Genomic DNA, 23,866 nt, shown 5'->3' with positions numbered 1-23,866 from the left:
GATGCGTGGCAGAAGATGATGGGGGGGAGGGGGGGTCTCTACCAGGAGTCTTTGCAGATCCGCATACCATACTCTTCTGGGCCAATAAGTGCCACCAGGAGTACCATCCCCCTGTGGCCTTTGATCCTGCGAACTATCCTACCCAACAAGGGCCATGGAGGAAAGGCATAAAAGCAACTGGTCTTCCGGCCAGTCTTGTACAATAGCATTTATGCCTAGAGACCTCGGATTGCTCCTGCAACTGACGAATTGAGGAACCTTCGCACTGCGAGAAGTCGCCAGCAGGTCTAAGAATGGATGGCCCCAGAAATCCACTATCAGCTGAAATGCCTCATCCAACAACACCCATTGTCCTGGGTCCAGATTCTCCCTAAGAAAGTATGCTCTTACGTTGTCTTTCCTACAATGTGAGAGGCAGAGATCATCGTAGATGTCCTTCTGCCCATTCCATAAATTGGTCTATTTCCTGCGACACTTGCTCGTTCTTGGTTCCTCCCTGGTCGACTGATGTAGGCCATCGTTGTTGTGTTGTCCAACATTACTCACACTGCTTGACGCTGCAGTCTGTGACTGAACTGCAGGCATGCCAACTGGACCGCCCTGGCTTCCAGGCGACTGATGTTCCAGAGGGACTCTTCACATCCCAATGCCCTTGGGCTGACAGCTTCTGACAGTGAGGCTCCCCAACCCTGGAGACTCGCATCTGTCATGAGTAACAACCTGTTCGAGGAAGACAAGGAAACACCCCTTCTCAGATGAGCCTCCTGTAACCACCATTGGAGGTGAGCGCAGATTTCCATTGGCTGGGGGAGCCAAACCGAATAATCCTAAGACTGCGGGATCCAACGAAACAGCAGTGAGCACTCGTCCTCGCTCACGGTACCACTTCAATGTTAGTCACCATCAAGCTGAGCACCTGTAGATAGGACAACACTTTTGTATAGTGCTCACCAACTGATGCAAACTTCTGGCAGGAAAACCTTGTCCTGCCTCATGTTGAACCAAACACCCAGATACTCCAACGACTGAGGCGGCTGAAGACTGCTCTTGGCCAGGTTCACTACCCAACCAAGCTCCTGCAAAAAGGAGATCTTGCAGGTCACTAGGCGTCTCTCTTCCTGAGACTTGGCTCGAATCAGCCAGTCATACAAATACGGGTGTACCGGGATCCCATCTCTTTTCAACGCCGCCACTACTACCACCATATTCTTGGAAAATGTTCTGGAAGCCGTGGCTAGACCAAAAAGGCAGCACGTGAAACAGATAGTGGCACCCCAACACCGTAAAAACACAGAAAACGTTGGTGTTCCAGACAGATGGGAATATGAAGGTATGCCTCGGACAGATCCAGGAGGTCAGAAATTCCGACTGCATGGCCATTATCACTGAGTAAGGTTTCCATGCGGAAATGAGTCACCCTCAAATGATAGTTGACACTTTTTGAGATCCAGGATGGGACGAAAGGAGCTCGGGCACCACAACATAATTGTTGTATCGCCCCCAACTTTCTTGAGACATAGGCACTGAACAACAGCCCTCGGTCAGAGGAGACTTAGAAGCATAGATTCCACTTCCTGCTTCTTCTGCGGGGAGTGGCAAGGAGACACCATGAACGTGTCCCGAGGAATACTGTGAAATTCCAGCATATATCCTTCTCGTATCACCTCCAGGACCCACTGATCTGATGTGATTTCAACCCACCTCTGATAAAAGAGAGAGGTGTCCCCCTATCTCTTGCTCCTGAAGGTGGGTTGACAAATCTTCATGGGGAAGCTTGGGAGGATCCACCACCTGAGCCTGCTCCTCTCTTGGGCTGTCTGGGACGAAAGGAATGAGAACTACCTAAATGCCAAGTCCTCTGAAAGGTGACCCTCTGTAGGGGCAAAAGCACTTTGAACCCCAGAGACGACCCCCTCATACCAGAGGGGCACTACAACTGCTTCTTATCCTCCGGCAACCAAGGGACCGGAGATTTGCCCCACTTACTGGTCAATTCCCCAACTTGCTCCCAAACAAGAGCGAGCCTTTAAAAGGCATTTTTATAAGATTAGATTTGGAGGCTGCATCAGCTGACCAATTTCGCAACCATAGTTGCCGCCTGGCCGCTATCACTGAAGCCACTCCTCTGGCCGAAGTATGGACCAAATCACAGCCCACACCAGCTAAAAAGGCAGCAGCAGGTTCTATAACCGCTCTGGGATTCACTCCAAAATCATCAACTTCCTGAGAGAGAAGCAGATAATAGTGTGCCACTAGGGCGCAACAAGAAGCTATCTGCAAAGTCATCGTCACTGCTTCAAAAGCTTGTTTAAGGATAGCCTCTATCCTCCTATCATGCACATCCTTCAGGGCCATTCCTCCCTCCATGGAGATAGTCGTCCACTTAAGAGATGGCACAGACCAGCACATCCACTTTGGGAAAATGCAAATGCTCCCTCACCGCTGGATCCAGGGAGTTCAGGCCTTCCAATGTCTGACCCCCTTTGAAAGTAGCCTCTGGGGCACCCCATTCAACATCAATCAATTCCAGAATGACGTCCATAACAGGGAAACCTAGAGGCTTTACACAAGGAAAACAAAATGGGATTCTTCTTTGGTTCAGACATGGAATCCGCACCAGGAACAGTTCATTTCTATGAAAGAAGAGCAATATGGTCCGATACAGTTCCAGTCCTGGAGGAATTTCCCCATCTTCCAGGAAATTAGGATTTGCCTCATCATCAGTGCCATCCGGGTTCCTGTCGGGATTACCCATAGGGAACAGAGGCGTGTTTCCGGCACTTAAACATAGGACTAGAAGAGGAAGTTGCCACCGACTGAGGGTTCGACCTGACAGGAGTGGGTGAAGTTGAGGACTGCGCCTGAAGAAAGGATTACAAACCTTGAAAAAACTCCACCCAAGAAAAAGCAGCCAGATCCAGGCCAAACCAAGAAGGAACTGGAGCGGGGCCCACTGAACTGCCATCTCCTGAGAAGGAACCAGTCAAGGAAGTTCCAAGATCCCACATACCTGCAGACAGATCCTTAACCAGACTATCATCAGGCTGGGAGGATCCAGAGTTGATGAAATCAAAGGAAGACAACTCTCCATGAGCCTCTAAACAGCGCTGAATAGGCTAAGATGCAAGAATATGACAGGCAACACAAAGAGAAATACGCTTAGGTTTTTTGCTCACAGGTGCCATCAGTGCACAGGCGACTGAGAATGTGCATCCAGTTGGCTTGTGCTGAAAAAATTTAACACTCAAAAATTAGGCGCTGCAAAAGCTCACACACAAAACTGTGCGCCAAAGCCTGGGCGCAACACCAATGCTTAAAAATTTGTGTGTGCAAAAGGCACGCACAAAACTGTGCACACTCACGTCCTGTAGAGAGCAGTAAAGCATGCACAGAAGTCTGCAAAAACGCCACCGCAGCCTACCACACGGCCCGCAGGCAAAAAGCCTAACTGCAGGGCCTATCCCACATGGGCTGCTCAACCTGCCAGGCTGCCTAGTCCCTCTAACCCTCAAGGGAGCAGGAATGAACACTGGAACACCCTGCCGAGCATGGAGACCAGAGGAAGTCCTGCAAACCCATCTTCACGGTCTCTGCCTTTACAGATTATTTATTTAAACTTACCCGTGCTCAGCCTTACCAGCTGAGTACAGAGACTGTCTCCGGCTTCGGGGGAGAGAGGGCATGGACCAAGGCACACAACTGATGGACCACAGAAATCACCTCAGGAATTCTCAACTTGGGGAGGGGACCATCTGATATCACCACAAGAGAGTATGGCTTTCCTTATTCAATTTTAATTCTCCTTCCAAAATCTGAAGCAATCCCCACAGAGAAATGCACATCCACCATCTGCTGGAGACAGAGACTACTGGCAGGCTGGTGTCACTGCCGGAGTATATATACTGTGACATCAGCTTTCTAAGTCTCCGTCTGCTGGCAGGAGAGCATAACCCACTGGTCCGGAGTTCATATGTCTACACGCTAGGAAATGTACTATTGGGGCCGGGTGACCATTACTCTGATTGTGCTGGGGTGCAAAGGGTTGATGGATCAGAGTCTGAATGCGGCGATGGTGCAAATAGCTGTGTCTGTCAAATCAAGGCCCGCTAAATAGACCGCACTGATCATGACTTCAACATCAGCAATACCAAATGTGCCTCTGGCTTTGACACAACATTCTCTTTCTTATGCATTGAAAAATGCCCCAGAGCCTGCGAAAGGCTCACAGACCAGCGTTTGGAACAGCGGTGAGATCCGGGAACTGGCTCTGCAGAAGGTGGTATTGTGCTCTTAGAGCTCCTGCTCAGATTGGCACGGAGGGAGCCTGAGGAGGCCCTATTCTGGTTTAAAAAAATCGACCTGTGAAGTTCTTCCATGCCTTCCTCCTCTTGGACCTTTGTGACATCTGTCCAGTCATAGAAGCTCGCTGTCATGGTCTGGTCCCAGACATTTGTAGCAAATATCGTGGCCACTAGTGATAGACATCTTTTGGATACTCATGAAATCCTTAAAGCCACTGGAAGTGGCCTTCTTGGAGCTGGACATTCCCTCCTGTAGTGTTTTTTGGTTGTTTTAATATTGAAGTGCTGCCGAAGTAGCGAGGCAACTCGAAGCAAATTAAAGATGAAAAGAATGTCAAGTACCAAACAAATTAGAGAGAGAGAAAGAGAGAGAGGATACATGTCTGTGCAGAAGATTGTACAAAACAAAAAGACTGAGGGGCTCTTAAGACACCATGCAAGCAGGAAATCCCACTCTTGCTCAGTAGAGTAAAAGCTCAATGAGTTAGGAGAGAAGGGTTTGTTCAGCACCAGATGATGTTGCCACGTGTCATGGCTAATTCAGCTTTGCTTGTTAGAGACAAGTCATTCTTCCTAGTCTCATCTGGAAAAATACCCCTTTAGGTTTCAACATAACTGCAGTTTAAGAGTCTTTGCTATCCGCATTACAAGTAAAAAGAATTTTTGCTGAGGAAGTTTCCGAACAGTACCTAATGAACTGTTTGAATTTTAAGAATTTACCAGATCTGTTTCCTAAGAATAAGGGTGAGAAAAATTCCTGCGACAACCTTCTAACAGAATGTTGTTTAGCATGTAGTTATCTACTGTACATCTCAAGGAACGCTGCGCTTCTCAGAAGCCTAACAAGCATTTTAAGTGGAAACCAAATAGCACTGCATAGAGCAAAACACTTACAGAACAGAACAAAATTGGCTGAATTTTAAGGCAGAAAGGAAAACAGGGTATGATTGATGGCACCAGGAAGGAAGCTAGAAGTGAAAAATATTTTGAGAACTTTGGCGTCACCTTTGGATGCCACTTAGAGGAAGGAAGGAGATCCTATCAGTCTGTTTTAGTGAAGGCATAAATGAGAATAAAACAAAACATATAAAATATAATTTACCATAAAATATTTATTTTACAAAATGAGTGTACGAATCAGTTTTACAAAACCACTTGACATTAGTGATACAACCCAGTGGAACTTAGAATCGCAGTTTTGAATCCCATTCTTCCCACTTACTATAAGCAAATCATTTAGCCTCCCACTCAAACTTGGACAGCATATGAACATAAGAAATGCCATGCTGGGTCAGACCAAGATCCATTGAGCCCAGAATCCTCAGACAGTGCATGTCCTCTAGCAACAGATTCCACAGCTTTATTGAGCACTGAATGACAGAGTACTTTCTATGATTTGTTTTAAATCTACTGGTTGTTCATTTCATTGAGTGTCCCCTTGTTTTAATATGTACCAAGACAAATCACCATCTTTTTTATCCATTCCACCCCACTCATGATTTTATGAACTTCTATCATGTCCCTTTCTCAGTTTCTTTTTCAAGTTGAAACTCCCTAACCTGTATAGCCTCTCTAGGGCAGTGAGTCTCAACCAGTGTGTTGCGACACACCAATGTGTCTCCAAGCACACGCAGGTGTGTTGCTACACTTCCCGGTCCTCCGCTGGCCCAGCTGCTCCCCCAGAAAAATGGGAACTCTTCCTCTGCCTGGGCTTAAAATGCTGGTAGCCCAGGCAGAACGCGGTAGAGCTGGAGTCAGCGGAGGAAGTGAAGTGCAGCTGCCACACGGGTAGGAAAAAGGTAAATTGCGTGCAGCGCCAGCCCCTGCAGCCGATGGGCCTCCTTTCTCGAGGCTGTGAGGGCTGGAAGAAGAGAGGAGAGAGAGATATGTGTTGGAGAGCCTGTGTGTGAGAGAGAGCAAATATGTGTAATTGTGTGATTGAAAGCCTATGTGAGAGAGAACTTGTGTATGACCGAGATAGGAGAAAGTTGCAAGCATCCCCTCCCCCCTCCTAATTCACAACAATCTCAGGACACCTGGAAATTGAATGTTTCCAGGTATGGAGAGCAGAGCATTTTTTAATCCTTATTTTTAATTAGGTCTTTGTGTTTGCTGTTTTGAAATATTTTATTGGTGTCTAGAAATTTTTTTTATGAGTTTTTAATTATTGGATATTCCATTCATCAGCTGTCTTGAAATCTGTTCTTTTTGTTAGTATGGTTTTACTGCTATTGATTTTATATTTCTTGCTTTATTTTATGAGGACTGGTAATTTCTTTTTCCTTTGTTGCACTGCATACAGAGACTCTGACTTGTTGCGGTTTCTTGTTCAGTTTTCATCCGCATATTTCTATTTATACTTTGTCTCTAATCTTTGTTAGGTGAGGGTCTGCACGTGATTGAGCTGAGGTATTCTGCTGCATGTAGTTTCTAGGTAGGGCTCTATAGCAGCCTGACTTGTTCCATTTTCCTAAGAGAAGTATTGGGAGTGTTTTAAGGCCTGGTGTAATATTTTCAGTGTTGCCTTTTCTTAGGTAAGGTGGTTACAGTTTGAGTGCTGGAAGCTGATGCTGTTCTGGTATGGGAGGTTTACTATTTATATAATGTATGTTCAGAAAGAGTACTCTTATTTTTCTCTTGTGTCATTCTTAACAATAGAAGTAATACCGGTCTTTTTTTTTTTTTTTTTTTTTTTATTTCTGCCACAGATTGTAATGAGCAGTGTATCACACGAGATCATTGTCCATCATGTGTATCATGATGTGAAAAAGGTTGAGAATTACTGCTCTAGTTATGCCCTTTAACATTTTTGTTCTCTCTCTGTACTTTTTCTAGATCTGCTATGAGTTTTATACAAAAAATACAAGGTGCAATTGCATGGATAGAAAAAAGGCCATTACGATACTCTCCATTTTATTCTCTACTCCTTTCCAAATAAATCATAACATTCTATTTGCTTTTTTTGACCACAGCCATAAACTGAGCTGAGGATGTCAATGTATTGCCCACAAAGCCCCGGAGGTCCTTTCCCTGGGTGAAGATTTCTCATATGGAACTCAGCACTGGCTACCTATAGTTAAGATTATTTTCTCTGTGCATCATTTTGTGTTTATCTACATTAAATGTTATCTTCCATTTAGATATCCAGTCTCCTGGATATCTAAATGGAAGATAACAGATATAGTTGCGATGGAGAAGGTACAGAGAAGGGCAACCAAAATGATAAAGGGGATGGAACAGCTTCCCTATGAGGATAGGCTGAAGAGATTAGGGCTGTTCAGCTTGGAGAAGAGACGGCTGAGGGGGGATATGATAGAGGTCTTTAAGATCATGAGAGGTCTTGAACGAGTAGATGTGACTCGGTTATTTTCACTTTTGAATAATAGAAGGACTAGGGGGCATTCCATGAAGTTAGCAAGTAGCACATTTAAGACTAATCGGAGAAAATTCTTTTTCACTCAACGCACAATAAAGCTCTGGAATTTGTTGCCAGAGGATGTGGTTAGTGCTGTTAGTGTAGCTGGGTTCAAAAAAGGTTTGGATAAGTTCTTGGAGGAGAAGTCCATTAATGGCTATTAATCAATTTTATTTAGGGAATAGCCACTGCTATTAATTGCATCAGTAGCATGGGATCTTCTTAGTGTTTGGGTAATTGCCAGGTTCTTGTGGCCTGGTTTTGGCCTCTGTTGGAAACAGGATGCTGGACTTGATGGACCCTTGGTCTGACCCAGCATGGCAATTTCTTATGTTCTGGTGTCACAAGGTCCTTCTACAACTCCTCACAATCCGCTGCCATTTTAACATCTTTGAATAAATTGTGTCATCTACAAATTTGTTCACTTCACTCATTTCTCCCTTTTCCAGACCATTAATGAATGATAAAACAGTACAGATTCCAGTATAGATCCCTGGGGCACTCCACTAATTGACCTTTGTCCATTTAGAAAATTAACCATAAGTCCTACTCCATTTCTTATCTTTTTAATCAGTTACCAATCTGCCTCCTATCCCATGACTTTTTAATTTCCCAAGTTATCTCTCATAAGGACCTTTATCAAATGCCTTCTGCAAACCCAAATATATTTTATCAATAGGCTCACCTCTATCCACATATTTACATCTTAAAAAAAAAAAAGACATAATAGATTGGTAAGGCAAGATTTCCCTTTGCTAAAACCATGTTGACTCTTCCCTATTAAGCTGTATATATTTAAATTTATTTAAAGCTTATATATATCTATGTTCGTATGTACATCACATCTGTTTACAGTTAACAAATAGCAAAAATGAAAAGAGAAAGGAGTAGGAGTTACATTGAACAATATAAACAGTTGCAAAAAGCAATATAAAGAGAATGGTTATAAATTTAGTGTAATAGGTAGATAATAAATTAGTTAGGGGAGCAATGAGAAAGTAAATAACGAAACAATAAAGAGGAACTATGTACAGGAGGATTGTAAATTGTATATAAGGTATGAGTGAAGGAGTGGAATTAAGTAAAAGCCTGCTTGAAGAGCCATGTCTAATTTCTTTTTAAATTTCTGAGGCTGGGCTCCAGTTGTAGGTCAAGGGCCATCGAATTCCAGTGGGAGGGGTCAGCATTGGAAAGTGCTCTCACTCTGGCGGAGATAAGACGAGTGAGTTTAGGTACAGGGGTATGTAATGTGCTGGTGTAGGCGGATCTGGTGGGTCTAGTATGGGTTCGGAATTGTAGAGAGTTGTTTTAACCAGTGTACATTTTTGTTATGCAGGGTTTTGTGTCCTAATGTGAGGGTCTTGTGGAGGATTCTGAGATGGATTGGGAGCCAGTGGAGGTCTTTAAGGATAGGAGTGATGTGATTGTTTTTGCGAGGGTTAGTGAGGACTCTGGCAGTAGCATTTTGAAGCATTTGGAGGAGTTTGAGGGTGGTAGCAGGGAGGCCTAGTAGAAGGGAGTTGCAGTAATCGATTATGGAGAAGATTAGAGCCTGGAGGACAGGGGGGGGGGGGGGGGGGGGAAGTCATTAAAATGGAGGAGGGGTCTGAGTTTTTTGAGAACATGCAGTTTGCAGTAGCAGTCTTTCATAGTGGAGCTAATGAATTTTTTTAGATTAAGTTGGTTGTCTAGTAAGATGCCAAGGTCTCTTACCTGGTGTAAAATATGGGGTGTGGGGTGATTTGAGTTGAAGTCAGTGAGAGGATTATTGGTCTGGTTATGAGATATAAGAAGGAGTTCTGTTTTGGAGGTGTTCAAGGCGAGGTTAAGATTCGTTAGGAGGTGATTAATTGAAGATAGACAGTTTTCCCAGATTTAGAGGGATTTGGGGATACATTCAGTGATGGGGATTATAATTTGGACGTCGTCCGCGTAGATGAAATGAGTGAGACCTAGATCAGATAGGAGTTGGCAGAGGGGCAACATGTAGATGTTGAAGAGGGTGGAGGATAGAGAGGAGCATTGGGGTACGCCATGGGTTGACTTGATGGAAGCGGATTCGCTGTTTCCTACTTTGACTTTGTATTGTCGATTATCTAGGTAAGATTTAAACCATAGTAGGGCAGTGCCAGTTATGCCAATTTCCGTTAGTCTGTTTAAAAGAATTTGGTGGCTGATGGTGTCAAAGGCAGAGGAGGTATCGAGCATGGCTAGGAAGTACAAGTTGCCATTGTCCAGACCTTTGAGGAGTGTGTCAGTGAGGGAGATAAGCAAGGATTCAGTGCTAAAGAATTTGCGGAACCCGAATTGTGAAGGGAATAGAATGTTGTGTTTCTCCAGGTGTTCAGAGAGTTAAGTGTTGACTACTTTCTCTAGGAATTTTGCTAAGAAGGGGAGATTGGAAATAGGTCTAAAATTGGCAGGTTCAGATGGATCCAGGTTCAGTTTCTTTAAGATGGGTTTGACTATGGCTTGTTTCAGCATGGCAGGGACATTACCGTGTGTGAGAGATGAGTTGAATTCAGATAAGGGTTCGGCTGGAATGTTAGATAGATTTAAGGGAATTAGGTGGGATGGGATCGGCTGGGTGAGATGCTGGGTTTATTTTCATTATGAGGGATTTGGTTTCTGAAGCAGAGATGGTATCAAAGGCGTCTATGACAGTATTAGGGTTTTTGGGATACTGCTAGTATTGGCGTTGGGAGGGGGAAGCTTCATCATTAGATTAGTGATTTTGTCATTAAAGTAGTGGGCAAGGTCATTACATTTGGTTTTGGTGTCAGTGTCTGATATAGGAGGGGAAGAAGTTTTAGTAAAATCGGAAGCATAAGAGAAGAGAGCTTTGGCGTTGTATTGGAAGTTGTGAATTTTCAATGCGTAGAAGTTGCGTTTGGTTTTCAGGATGATAGTTCTGTAGTTATGAAGGGTGGTTTTGTAGTTGGCCAATAAAATTGGAGTGGGATCTTTCCGCCATTTCTTTTCGATGTTTCTTAGGTGGCGTTTAATTTTTTTGAGTTCAGGGGAGTACCAGGCTTTTTTGTTATTGTGGGAGGGGTTTATTTCTTTGGTTGTAAGAGGGAATATTTGTTGGCTATGTTCATGGTGATGTTAGTCCAAGTGGTAAGGGCAAGATCGGGGCTTGAACTGTCTAGTTTGTTTAGGGCATTTGTGAAGGATTCAATTAATTCGTCTTTATTGCAGGGTTTTCTAAAGTGTATGATGGAGTTGTGATTAGGGGAGGGAAGGAATTTTTATTTAAGGATAGGTTTGTTTTTATTAGTGAGTGGTCGGACCATGGGACAATGGTGCATGAGGGGGGTTTAGATAGGTGGATGAGGGAGTTAATAAAGATTAAGTCTAGGGAGTGACCAGCTTTGTGTGTAGGGCTGTTAATAATCTGTTTATAGCCCATGGCATTCAGGGAGGATAAGAGGGCTTCACAATTGTGGGATGGTGGAACAGAGTCTACATGTAGGTTAAAGTGACCAAGGATAATGGCGGATGTGTCAATATCAATGTTATCAGTAATAAATTCAATGAGTGGGGAGGGATTGTTTGAGAAGACCTGGGGAGTGTAGACAAGACATATTTGGAGGGAAGATTTGAAAAGTCCAATTTCGAATCTGGGTTCAGTTTTAATGGGTTGAGATAAGAGTCAGATTTTTCTTTGCTGCTCACAGGAGTCCTTCTCGTTTTCTGTGTCTTGGTATGGAGATGATGTCATAGAGGTGTGTGGGTAGTTGGTTTATGAGGACTAGATCGGTTGGCTTGAACTAAGTTTCTGTAATAGCACAGATGTCTGGATTGTGGTCAAGCAAGATGTCATTTAAGATGGGGGTCTTTTTTACGAGGGATTGGGAGTTAAGTAGAATGAGGGAGAAGGCTGTGAGGCCAAGTAGTTGTGTCAGGGAGGATATCATGAGGCCAAGTAGTTGTGTCAGGGAGGATATCATGAGGCCAAGTAGTTGTGTCAGGGGGGATATCAAGGATCTAGGGTGAATAGTAGAGTGAATAGTAGAGTGCATAAAGAGGGTTTTTTTGTGTTTGTGAGACTGGTATAACAACTTAGGTATGGGGTGAGCTTCCATAGTAGCTAGGAGGGAGGGATAGGGAGAAAATTGAGAGAACAGGGGAGGGAAGTTGACTGGAGTAGTGAATGAGAGGAGGCGGCATGCGAGGTGTTTGAAGAGGAGGGAGGGGGGATTAATGAGGAATTAATGAGGAATTGGTGGGTAGAGGTAGTGATGGGAGAGGTGGAGGAGATAATAAGAGGAGTCTCTTATAATCTAACAGATAGAAGTGGGCTGAGGATGGAGGGGAAAGATTGGAGGTAGATACGATTAACAAGACAGGAGGGAGTCAGTGTGGGTAAAAGGTCAACACAAAGGGGCGCACTAAGGGGCAGGCCCCTTTGGTCACGCTCCTCTGGCGTGCGACGCCCGGCACACAGCACAGGCACTGCTTTTAGAGCTCTCGGCGCGAAGCAGTGAGGTCACTGGGGGGGCGGGCCTCCCGCTGGCATGGGAAGCATCGTCGGGCAGCGTCTTTGCAGGCCAAAGGTGGGTCCTGGAGGCTCCCGATCCCGGCGGATCAGCGCCGGTCGTGACCAATAATTTTGTTTTTAAGAATAGCTTTGCCATTTTGTCAGGCAGTAACATCAAGTAAACTGGTCTATCTTTCCCAGATCACCTCTGCAGCCATCTTTAAAAATCAGTGTTACATTGGCCACCAGTCTTCAGGTACTATGACTGCTTTTATTGATAAGTTACAGATTACTAATAGCATGTTTGCAATTTCATACTCAAGTTCTCTCAGAAATCTGGGGTGAATACCATCCAATCCTGGTCAATTTTTACTCTCTAGTCTGTCAACTTGATCTAGTACATCTTCTAGTTTCATAGTGATTGGCTTTACATGCTCAGTATCACCACATCAAAGAACGTTTCTAGTATCGATATGTTCCCAAAATCCTCCTCAATAAAGATAAAGGCAAAGAATTAATTTAGTTTTCTGCTATTTCCTTATTCTCCCTAAACACCTTCTTGATCATTTAGGCAGTCCAACTGATGCTCACAGATTTTTCAACTTGAATACACGTGAAAAGATTATTAGTTTTTACCTATATAATAAGCTTCCTTTCAAATTCAAATTTTTTCTTGGGCTGCCTTATTACTGAACACAATAACTGCAAAACCATGTGACTTATCTTGTACAGTGTTTTTGATGTGGTGCTTATAGCTCCACATGCGGGCATGCCTTGTAATGGAAACCAGTAAAGAGATAGTGAAACACTTTTTAACATAACACATGAAGAAGTCATTATTCTTGTTCTAAGTTTTTTTATTTATTTATTTTAATCATAAATAGCAAGATTCTATAACATTTTTGCATCAACCTTATGGTTGCTTTGCTAGACAAGCAGACAGACGCTGCAAGCTAGATAGGAATTCAGTATTAACAGAGAACTGGATCACAAGGTTATAGAAGCATATTTAGAATGGACACAAGGCCATGCTAACGCTGCAACTAACAAGCCCTGAAATCACATTACCTACGAAGCAAGGATTAATTAGCATATTTAAAAACTTTTTTATACCGGCATTAGTGGGTACATCATACCGGTTCACATCCGAACCATAGGTGGAAAATACATAAAACAGGGACAGGGGGAGGGGGAGGGACAGGAGACAAAAGAAGAGGCCGAAAGAAAGCACACAGAGCAACAAATAATATATAGATAACAGGATAGATAACAGCATAGAGAGCAAGAGCAAGTTACCATATGGCCATTCAGATTAACTGCTATAGTAGAAAGCCAATTATAGAAATTTTGACAATTATGTAACCTAGATTAGGTAGAAACAAACAAATATAAAATCCTATATATTGTCTTATTATGAGAGAAATCATTTGAGAGAGAGTTTTATACTGGTGCTTCGCATAGCACTCTGTCTCGTCTCTCAGGTTCACCTTATATTATTTTGGAACATTTAATAAAAAAGTTTTTCTCCACAGCTATTGGCTTGAAGTGTCTATTTCAGTGAACACCTCATTATGAATACTGAACATGTCCTTTAAAATAAATGTAAAAATGAAAAGGTTGGTACTAGTACAAATCTCATTGATATTATTTAAAAAAAAAAAAAACACACAAAAAAAATAAAACTTACCTTAAACCACAGCATGGCAGAGTGATGAATCTGATCAAAGCCAGCAGAACTCTCAGTGGCAGCAAAGTGAATACATATAAAAAAGCATCCAGGCATAGGAAGTATCCAAAAACCATCAACTGCATTACAAAAACAAAACAAAGTTAGTACCGTATGCATGCTAGTGATCTCATGAGGATAGGTTCTTGACATTTCATGAACTGGTGAACAAATATTCCTTATAGAAGGGGCAATTTGGAACAGTCTTGCAAATCCTGTGAATAATTTTAACCCATGTGGTTTGCTGGAAGTTTTGCTTTTATTATTGCCTCATGACAATTCACCCACAGATTTGCATCTTTTTTTTCTGCAGGTAATGTTTCCATCAGAAACAGTGCAGATAGTTTTGGATTATACAAAACTACATACGTTGTTTCCTCCCCCAGCCAATCTCCACCCCAGGAGCACCTCAAAACAATGCATAAATAAAATGTGTGTTTAACAATACGTGTACTTTTACCCATATGAAGGGTGGGCAATAATCTACATGCAGAAAATGATTCATTACTACAATCTTCACTTCCAGATTAAGCACTGCCAAGATCTTGATCTCCTGAACAACCTGAAATTCTAAAGATCTGAACGCTCATAGCATTCCAATTTCCTATGTACCAGAAGCAACACACATTATTGTAGGGTGAAGAAAGTACAGGAGAATGAATTGGGAAAAAGCCTTAATTTGTATTTGATTTATGTCCCCTCTTTCAGACGCTTCAAAGCAGATTACATTCAGGTACTATAATTATTTCTCTCTCTCCAGAGAGTTCACAACCTAATAGCTAGATTTAGCAAATTGCTGTAAATATCACATGCGGCAGAAAAAGGGGTGTTTGTTAATTTCCTAATTATCACAATGGGGCCGATTTTAAAAGTTACGCATGCGGGGTACATTTGTGCTCACCACCTGGCACGCACAAATGTACCCCCGATTTTATAACAAGCGTGCGCTGCCGCGAGCATGTTATAAAATCCGGGGTCGGTGCGCGCAAGGGGGTGCACACTTGTGCAGCTTGCGCACCCGAGCCCTAGAGGAGCCCCGATGGCTTTCCCCGTTCCCTCCAAGGGCGCTCTGAAATTGGAGCGGCCTTGGAGGGAACTTTTTTTTTGGTCCCGTCCCGTCCCCCCCCCCCACCTTTCACTCCCTTCTCCTATCTAACCCACCACCCAGCCCGACCTAAATACCTAAATCCCACCCCCATCTTATTTCGTCCAGTTACACCTGCCTCTGGCAGCGTAACTTGTGCGCGCCGGCCAGCTGCCGGCGTTCCATGCCACGGCACAGGTCACTGTGCCGGAGTACTCAGCCCCACCCCGGACCACCGCCACGCCCTCAGCCACCTCGCGGACTGCCCCTTTTTCGAAGCCCCAGGACATAGGCTCGGCGCGCGCAGGGGGTAGATTTTTGGGGGTTACGCACGTATCTTACACGCGTAACCCTTTGAAAATCTACCCCAATGTGCGCTACATTAGCGCTTCACATAGGTATTACCACAAAGTGCGCTAACCTTTCAAACACTGCAGTGAGTGAGAGAGACACACAGACATATTCCTCACTTCAAATGACATCAAATCTTCACAAGAGTGTACTGTTCTGTTCGTACGTCTCACTCTACATGGAAATGTGGCCCCTAACTCCTACACTACTACCTAAACCTCACCTTGAGTTACTAGGTGGGCCTAATATAGAGATATAAATAGCTTATTACTACAAGGGCCTTGAAGATAGTCTCTCTCTCCCCCAGCCTAAAAATGCCCAAAATGGAATTTGCGGAAAAAAAAAATAAAATTGCATTACGGGCATATCGCACAGCTTAATGCAATTGAAAAAGGTGTAATTATTTTTGGCGTGAAAACTGTGCGAAATTGTGTCTTATGACTTTAAGCCAGCCCACTTTTTTGGAAAACCCGCCCCGAACTCCTCCCCAATCTCTCTGCTTTTAAAAATTTGCCTCGCACAATGCATTATAGCGCTTATCACGTGCGTCAAGGCATTTTTTTGCATGCAAAAACGCCATAACGCGATTTGATAAATGACCCTGTAAGTTTGTACCTGAGGTTATGGAAAGTGAAGTGATTTGCCCCTAGTGCCTTATTGAAAGGAACTGGTCAACATTTTGGTCCTAGTCTAGTTTTATACCTCAATATCTATAATCTTAGACCCTTTATATTGTTGTGAAGAGGGTTGTATGGACTCTGTCAAGCTGAATAAAATTGGTAACAGGGATTATAATGCATATTAAAATTGCCAAAATAATATTGGTCTTTGTCTATATATGGTATTTTCTTGCTTCATTCCTTAAATTTTAGAACAAGTTTAGATTAGACAAAGTTATACCAGTGCCGCTGCTGCTACTAATCTCTGACTGTATGTTTCTACTCTAATACTGTTGTACCTTGCTTTGGGGGAGTTTCTTTTTCAAAAAGTCATGTAATATATCCAAATTAATAAATTAAACATAGATACTACCCTTCAGTAGGTGGGTGGAACAGCAAGCATGCTTACCATAAACTGTTTTCCATAGATAGCAGGATAAATTAGCCATTACATGTGAGCAACATCATCTGGTGACACCGAATGGACTCTTCTCTCCAAACTAGTAGAGCTTTGAGTGCTACTGAGCACGTATGAGAGTTCTTGTGAGTGAGTGACCTCTGTCCATACCAGAACTAATCTATGTAGTTGACTCTCCAGGAAGGTGAGTGGGTATTCCATGGCTAATTCATGCTGCTACTATGGAAAACACAGCTTATAGTAAGAAAATTTGATTTCTCTAATCGATAAAGAGGCTGAATTAGCCATTACGTGTGAGGACTCCCAAGCTAAGGGTTGCAGCAACCCAGCTCTGACCATGAAGAGTGGACTAAAGAGAAAAATAGTAGAAAAATAGTGGAAACTATTCTCAAGAACAAAATTGTAAAGCATATAGAAAGACATGATTTAATGGAACATAGTCAACATGGATTTACCGGCGGTTACTACCCCTACTACCCCTAACTAATCAAGCTAGATATTTCAATGGTGGGGGAGGAAGGTAAATAGAACCAAGAGCTAAGAGAAACAGATAAGTATGAGAGAAAAAATGTGTGAAGCTTGCTGGGCAGACTGGATGGGCCGTTTGGTCTTCTTCTGCCGTCATTTCTATGTTTCTATAAGTCTTGCCTAACAAATCTGCTTCATTTTTTTGAAGGGGTTAATAAACATGTGGATAAAGGTGAACCGGTAGATGTAGTGTATTTGGATTTTCAGAAGGCGTTTGACAAGTCCCCCATGAGAGACTTCTACGAAAACTAAAAAGTCATGGGATAGGAGGCGATGTCCTTTCGTGGATTACAAGCTGGTTAAAAGACAGGAAACAGAGAGTAGGATTAAATGGTCAATTTTCTCAGTGGAAAAGGGTAAACAGTGGAGTGCCTCAAGGATCTGTACTTGGACCGGTGCTTTTCAATATATATATATAAATGATCTGGAAAGGAATACGACGAGTGAGGTTATCAAATTTGCAGATGACACAAAATTATTCAGAGTAGTTAAATCACAAGCAGACTGTGATACATTGCAGGAGGACCTTGCAAGACTTGAAGATTGGGCATCCAAATGGCAGATGAAATTTAATGTGGACAATGCAAGGTGTTGCATATAGGGAAAAATAACCGTTGCTGTAGTTACACGATGTTAGGTTCCATATTAGGAGCTACCACCCAGGAAAAAGATCTAGGCATCATAGTGGATAATACTTTAAAATCGTCAGCTCAGTGTGCTGCAGCAGTCAAAAAAGCAAATAGAATGTTAGGAATTATTAGGAAGGGAATGGTTAATAGAACGGAAAATGTCATAATGCCTCTATATCACTCCATGGTGAGACCACACCTTGAATACTGTGTACAATTCTGGTCGCCATATCTCAAAAAAGATATAGTTGCGATGGAGAAGGTACAGAGAAGGCCAACCAAAATGATAAAGGGGATGGAACAGCTTCCCTATGAGGAAAGGCTGAAGAGATTAGGGCTGTTCAGCTTGGAGAAGAGATGGCTGAGGGGGGATATGATAGAGGTCTTTAAGATCATGAGAGGTCTTGAACAAGTAGATGTGACTCGGTTATTTTCACTTTCGAATAATAGGACTAGGGGGCATTCCATGAAGTTAGCAAGTAGCACATTTAAGACTAAATCAGAGAAAATTCTTTTTCACTCAACGCACAATAAAGCTCTGGAATTTGTTGCCAGATGATGTGGTTAGTGCAGTTAGTGTAGCTGGGTTCAAAAAAGGTTTGGATAAGTTCTTGGAGGAGAAGTCCATTAATGGCTATTAATCAATTTTACTTAGGGAATAGCCACTGCTATTAATTGCATCAGTAGCATGGGATCTTCTTAGTGTTTGGGTAATTGCCAGGTTCTTGTGGCCTGGTTTTGGCCTCTGTTGGAAACAGGATGCTGGGCTTGATGGACCCTTGGTCTGACCCAGCATGGCAATTTCTTATGTTCTTAGACCAGATTTTGCAAAACTGCTTGTCCAAAATGCGTCAGTCTTTGAAAGGTTATCAAGACAGAATTGGGACAAAGATATGAATGGAAGGCCAAGTTGCAGCTTTGCAGATATCTTCAATAGGTACTTCTCGAAGATGAGCAACAGGAACAGCATGGCTCTCCTGTAATGAGCTTTTATAGTCTGTGACTTGTAATCCTGCTAAAGTATAGCAGTGTTGAATGAAGTCAGTCAGTTAAACAAAGTACACTTGGTGACTGCTACTCAGTCTAGAGGGGGGTCATATGGGAGGTTATACAATGTGACAGTTTATTTTTTGTAATATGCCAAGGCCCTTTTAAAGTCCAGATTAGGTAGGGATTTTTGCCTGAAAGCGAAAAAAAGACATGGAAAGCTGAAGGAGTAAGGCAACTCCAAAAAATTAAGAAAGAGAGATGGGTCTGTTCAACGCCATTGGATGACATCACCCCAAGTGTCATGGATATTTCAGCCCTGCTTATCAAAGGAAAATCAAGTTTACACTCAGCTCACTCACTTTTCTTGCAGAGTAAGTGTTCTCCAAATAGAAACTCTTTATGGTAAGCAGCAAAACTAAAGAATGCAAGGGTACAAATAGTACCACCATTAAGGCTTCTAGGCTATGACAATCTGCAACAGAAATTGCATTGTACATGGAGTCTACTAGCCTCCGCCCTAACATGTTTAGGAGATTAATCAGTTAAGAACATAAGAACATAAGAAATTGCCATGCTGGGTCAGACCAAGGGTCCATCAAGCCCAGCATCCTGTTTCCAACAGAGGCCAAAAACCAGGCCACAAGAACCTGGCAATTACCCAAACACTAAGAAGAACCCATGCTACTGATGCAATTAATAGCAGTGGCTATTCCCTAAGTATAATTGATTAATAGCCATTAATGGACTTCTCCTCCAAGAACTTATCTAGAGAGGATCTCTTTTTCCCCCCATAGATTCCCCCACTCCCTTCCTCAAGGTGTGATAGCAACTTCATCATCATTTGATACACAGGCCAAGAGGACAACCTCCTGCAAAAGCATTCCCCAGCATCTCATATTCTCTCTTAAAGCTGATGTTCATGAAACAGTCTACAGAATCCTTTGAAAACCAACTTCCCTCTACCATGGAATTGTCTATCTGGCCAATCCAGTAATTGACTACACGTTTGACAACCTAACCAAGTCCTTACTCTCTTGGGGAAGTTACAGCACCCTGGACATTTAGGGATACTCAACTTATCAGATGAGTCCCCTCCTCAGATATAAATAGGGACCTTCATTTTCAGTTTAAACTGATTTTGACCCATAAATTCCAGGATATTTCCAAAAATGGCAATCCTAATTTTATGCTGATTAAAGAGCAGCTCCAGAGCTGCAGATACAGTGTTTCTTGGTGTTCAACAACTACTGGAAGCCAGTGTGGGCCAAAACACTTGCAATGTTTCAAGTCCTGACCCTCCAGCAGTGAAAGCGCTGGCTCGCCAATACCACTGATGTGGTGTTTCAAGTCCTGCTTTCTCCTCCCCCAAACCGCCAAAAGTACCTGCTGCTTGGTGTCACCAATGCAGCTTTTGAGGCGAGCCATGCCCGCCAGAAGCACTTCTCAGCAGGCTCCCTGGCCCCTCGAAAGTGCAGAGGAGCAGAGCATGGGAGCCTCAATAAGCATGCTGTGAAAGGAGGGAGAAGCCTGGAGCCATCTCTAGTAAGGATGAATGCTGTTGTAATAGAGTGGGGGAGAAGAGGGAGATTCTCAGGGGTATGGGGAGAGAAAGGGACATGGCTAGGCTGGGGATGGGGTAGAGATAGGAATGCTGCTGAATGGGACAATCTGCTTAATCTTGTTTTATTGCCCTAGTTTCTGTCCACCAAAATAAACTGTGATAATTTCCCAGAAAAATAATGAGTCACAGTTTTTGCTCTTGACAAACACTGATAAATTCCCAGGAAAATATTAAAAAAAAAAGGATGAAGTTCCCTAGATATAAACTACTTGATGGATGGGTAGGTCCATTCCTTAGCTCTTTAATACTGGGAATGGATTAGAGATTCTGTTCCTTCTTAATGAGTTCTGAGAACAAACACTTTAGCACAGGACCTTCAAGAATCGTAGGCACATGCTCACTAAATGCAGGCAGCATTTGAGTGGGAAACGTTTAGTGCCAATACTGTTTGGATTACTTACCTGGTAATCCCTTTTTCCTTAGTGTAGACAGATGGACTCAGAACAAATGGGATAGTATCCGCGTGCTAGCAGCTGGAGACGGATCTGACGTCAGCACGGGGGTATATAGCCCCACAGGAAGCGCAGCGATTCAGTAATCTTCCTTGCAAAAGCTGTTATGGATGTGTGTACTGACGCTCAGTGAAAAGTAAAAAGGAGAAACAGGATCCCCCTGACCGATTGACAGTGGCTGGAGACCGCCAGCATTCACAACCGGAAGGCGTGGACCCGGATAGAGCGTACGCTCTTATGGAAAGAAAAGCCATGGCTTACCTGGAATCGGTGAACCCATGTACCCAGGCAGCAGGGCGGGATGCTGAGTCCATCTGTCTACACTAAGGAAAAGGGGATTACCAGGTAAGTAATCCAAACATTTCCTGGCGTGTAGCCAGATGGACTCAGAACAAATGGGATGTACCAAAGCTTTACTCCCAGCCAGGGCGGGAGGCTGCCTGAGGACCATGTAGAACCGCCCTCGCAAAAGCCGAGTCCTCCCTGGCCTGGACATCCAGGCGGTAGAACCTGGAGAAGGTATGGAGGGAGGACCATGTCGCTGCTTTACAGATCTCTGCAGGTGATAGCATCCTGGACTCCGCCCAGGACGCTGCGAGTGCTCTGGTGGAATGAGCCTTAACCTGAAGAGGCGGAGCCTTCCCAGCCTCCACGTAGGCTGCTCTGACAACTTCCTTAATCCAGCGGGCAATGGTGGGCCGAGAGGCCGCTTCACCTTGCTTCTTCCCGCTGTGGAGGACGAACAGGTGGTCCATCTTTCGCAGGTCTTGTGTCACGTCCAAATACCTGGGCAGCAATCTGCCGATGTCAAGATGGCGTAATAAACGGCCTTCTTCAGATTTCTTCAAACCTACCGTGGTAGGCAAGGATATAGTTTGGTTAAGATGAAACTGTGAAACCACTTTAGGGAGAAAGGAGGGAACCGTCCGAAGATGGATAGCCTCCGGAGTGATTCGTAGAAAGGGATCACGGCAGGACAGTGCCTGTAGCTCAGAGATGCGGCGTGCGGAACACACCGCCAGCAAGAACACCAACTTCAGGGTGAGAGACCGAAGAGACAAGCCCCGAAGGGGTCGGAAGGTGGATCCCGCGAGGAAATCCAAAACAAGATTAAGATTCCATAAGGGCACAGGCCACTTTCGTGGCGGGCGAATATGCTTGACACCCAGCAGGAAACGAGAGACATCTGGGTGTTTGGCGATGGTCTTGCCATCCCTCCTGGGACCATAGCAAGACAGTGCCGCTACCTGAACCTTGATGGAGCTGAGGGAGAGACCCTTCTGAAGCCCATCCTGCAGAAAATCCAACACAATAGGTATGGTGGTGGCATGTGGATTGGTGTCGTGAGTGTCGCACCAGGCTTCAAACACTCTCCAGATCCGGATGTATGTGAGGGATGTGGAAAACTTGCGAGCTCGGAGGAGTGTATCAATCACAGGCCCCGAGTAACCACGTTTCTTCAGTCTAGCCCTCTCAAGGGCCAGACCGTAAGAGAGAATTGAGCTGGATCCCCGTGTAGAATGGGACCTTGATGTAGAAGGTCCCGGAGAGGAGGCAGGGGACGGGGCTCCCCTGCCAGTAGTCTTCTCATGTCCGCGTACCAGGGTCTTCTTGGCCAGTCTGGTGCCACTAGAAGAACTAGGCCCCGGTGAGTCTGAATCTTGTGGATGAGGGCGCCCAGCAGAGGCCACGGAGGGAAGGCGTACAGGAGAGTCCCTGGAGGCCACGGCTGGACCAGAGCATCGATGCCGCGTGAGAACGGGTCGCGCCTGCGGCTGAAGTATCTGGGTACCTGAGCACTGGACTTGTCCGCCAGTAAATCCATGGCCGGAATCCCCCAATAATCGACAATCATCTGGAAAGCTGTGTGGGACAGCTGCCACTCTCCCGGATCCAGGCTTTCTCTGCTGAGGAAGTCTGCTGTGGTATTGTCCTTCCCGGCAATGTGGACGGCGGAGATGTCTTGCAGATTCGCCTCTGCCCAAACCATCAGTGGGGCGATCTCTAGAGAGACTTGTCGGCTTCTGGTTCCGCCCTGCCGGTTGATGTAGGCCACCGTGGTGGCGTTGTCGGACATCACTCTGACAGCTCTGTGCCTTAGTTGGTGAGCGAGTCGAAGGCAGGCCAAGCGGACTGCCCGGGCTTCTAGGCGATTGATGTTCCACGTTGACTCTTCTCTGTTCCATCGCCCTTGCGTGGTGAGCTCCTCGCAATGTGCTCCCCAGCCGCTTAGGCTGGCATCCGTGGTGAGCAAGGTCCACGTGGGCGAGGACATTGCCGACCCCCTGCTCAGGTGGGTGGACTGCAACCACCACCGCAGCTGGATCCGAACTCTGGCCGGTAGAGGAAGGTGCGTGGAATAGTCCCGTCGACGGGGGCTCCAGCGAGAGAGCAGGGAATGCTGTAGAGGTCTCATATGGGCCCGCGCCCAAGGCACCACTTCCAGGGTGGATGCCATGAGACCCAGAACCTGCAGATAATCCCAGGCTATGAGCCGACTGACCCTCATCAGATACTGGATACGTTGCTGAAGTTTCAACTGTCTCTTGGTCGTAAGACTGACCGTGTCCGCCCGGGTGTCGAAGAGCACTCCCAGATACTCTATTGACTGGGAAGGCAATAGGCAGCTCTTGCTGAGGTTGATTACCCAGCCCAAGCTTTCCAGAAGGGCGATCACTCTGTCGGTTGTCCGCAGGCTCTCCTCTCGAGATTTCGCCCTGATCAGCCAGTTGTCTAGGTAGGGATGGACCAGAATCCCTTCTCGCCTGAGGGCCGCAGCCACAACTACTACCACTTTGGTGAAAGTCCGTGGGGACGTGGCCAACCCAAAGGGTAGAGCCCGAAACTGGAAGTGGCGGCCCAGAACCTTGAAGCGCAGGTAGCGCTGATGATCTGGATGGATCGGAATATGCAGGTATGCCTCTGACAGGTCTAAGGCCGTGAGGAATTCCCCGGGCTGGACTGCGGCTTTGACGGAGCGCAGAGTTTCCATACGAAACCTCGGTACCCGTAAGTAGCGATTGACCGACTTGATGTCCAGTACAGGCCGAAAAGTGCCCCCTTTCTTGGGTACAATGAAATAAATGGAATAGTGTCCAGAATTCACTTCCCAGGCAGGTACTGGGAGGATGGCGTTCAAGGACAGGAGCCTCGCCAGGGTAGCTTCTAACGCTGCCTCCTTGTGCCGGGGACATGAAGATTCCACAAAC

At 44.8% G+C, this 23,866-nt stretch overlaps 1 protein-coding gene across 1 annotated transcript in view; it reads right to left on the bottom strand.

Annotated features, from left to right (window-relative positions):
- The window catches only part of TAPT1 (transmembrane anterior posterior transformation 1), a 247,801-nt gene that overhangs the window by 204,862 nt on the left and 19,073 nt on the right, over positions 1–23,866 (bottom strand). The window contains exon 3 of the mRNA XM_029590601.1: positions 13,887–14,005. Coding sequence (XP_029446461.1) covers positions 13,887–14,005 — 119 coding nt within the window. The remainder of the gene's footprint in view (positions 1–13,886; positions 14,006–23,866) is intronic.

The sequence above is a fragment of the Rhinatrema bivittatum genome, chromosome 1, assembly GCF_901001135.1.
Source record: "Rhinatrema bivittatum chromosome 1, aRhiBiv1.1, whole genome shotgun sequence".
NCBI lineage: Eukaryota > Metazoa > Chordata > Amphibia > Gymnophiona > Rhinatrematidae > Rhinatrema > Rhinatrema bivittatum.
Note: the sequence above shows the minus strand (reverse complement) of the source record. Positions and strands in the feature narration are given on the sequence as shown.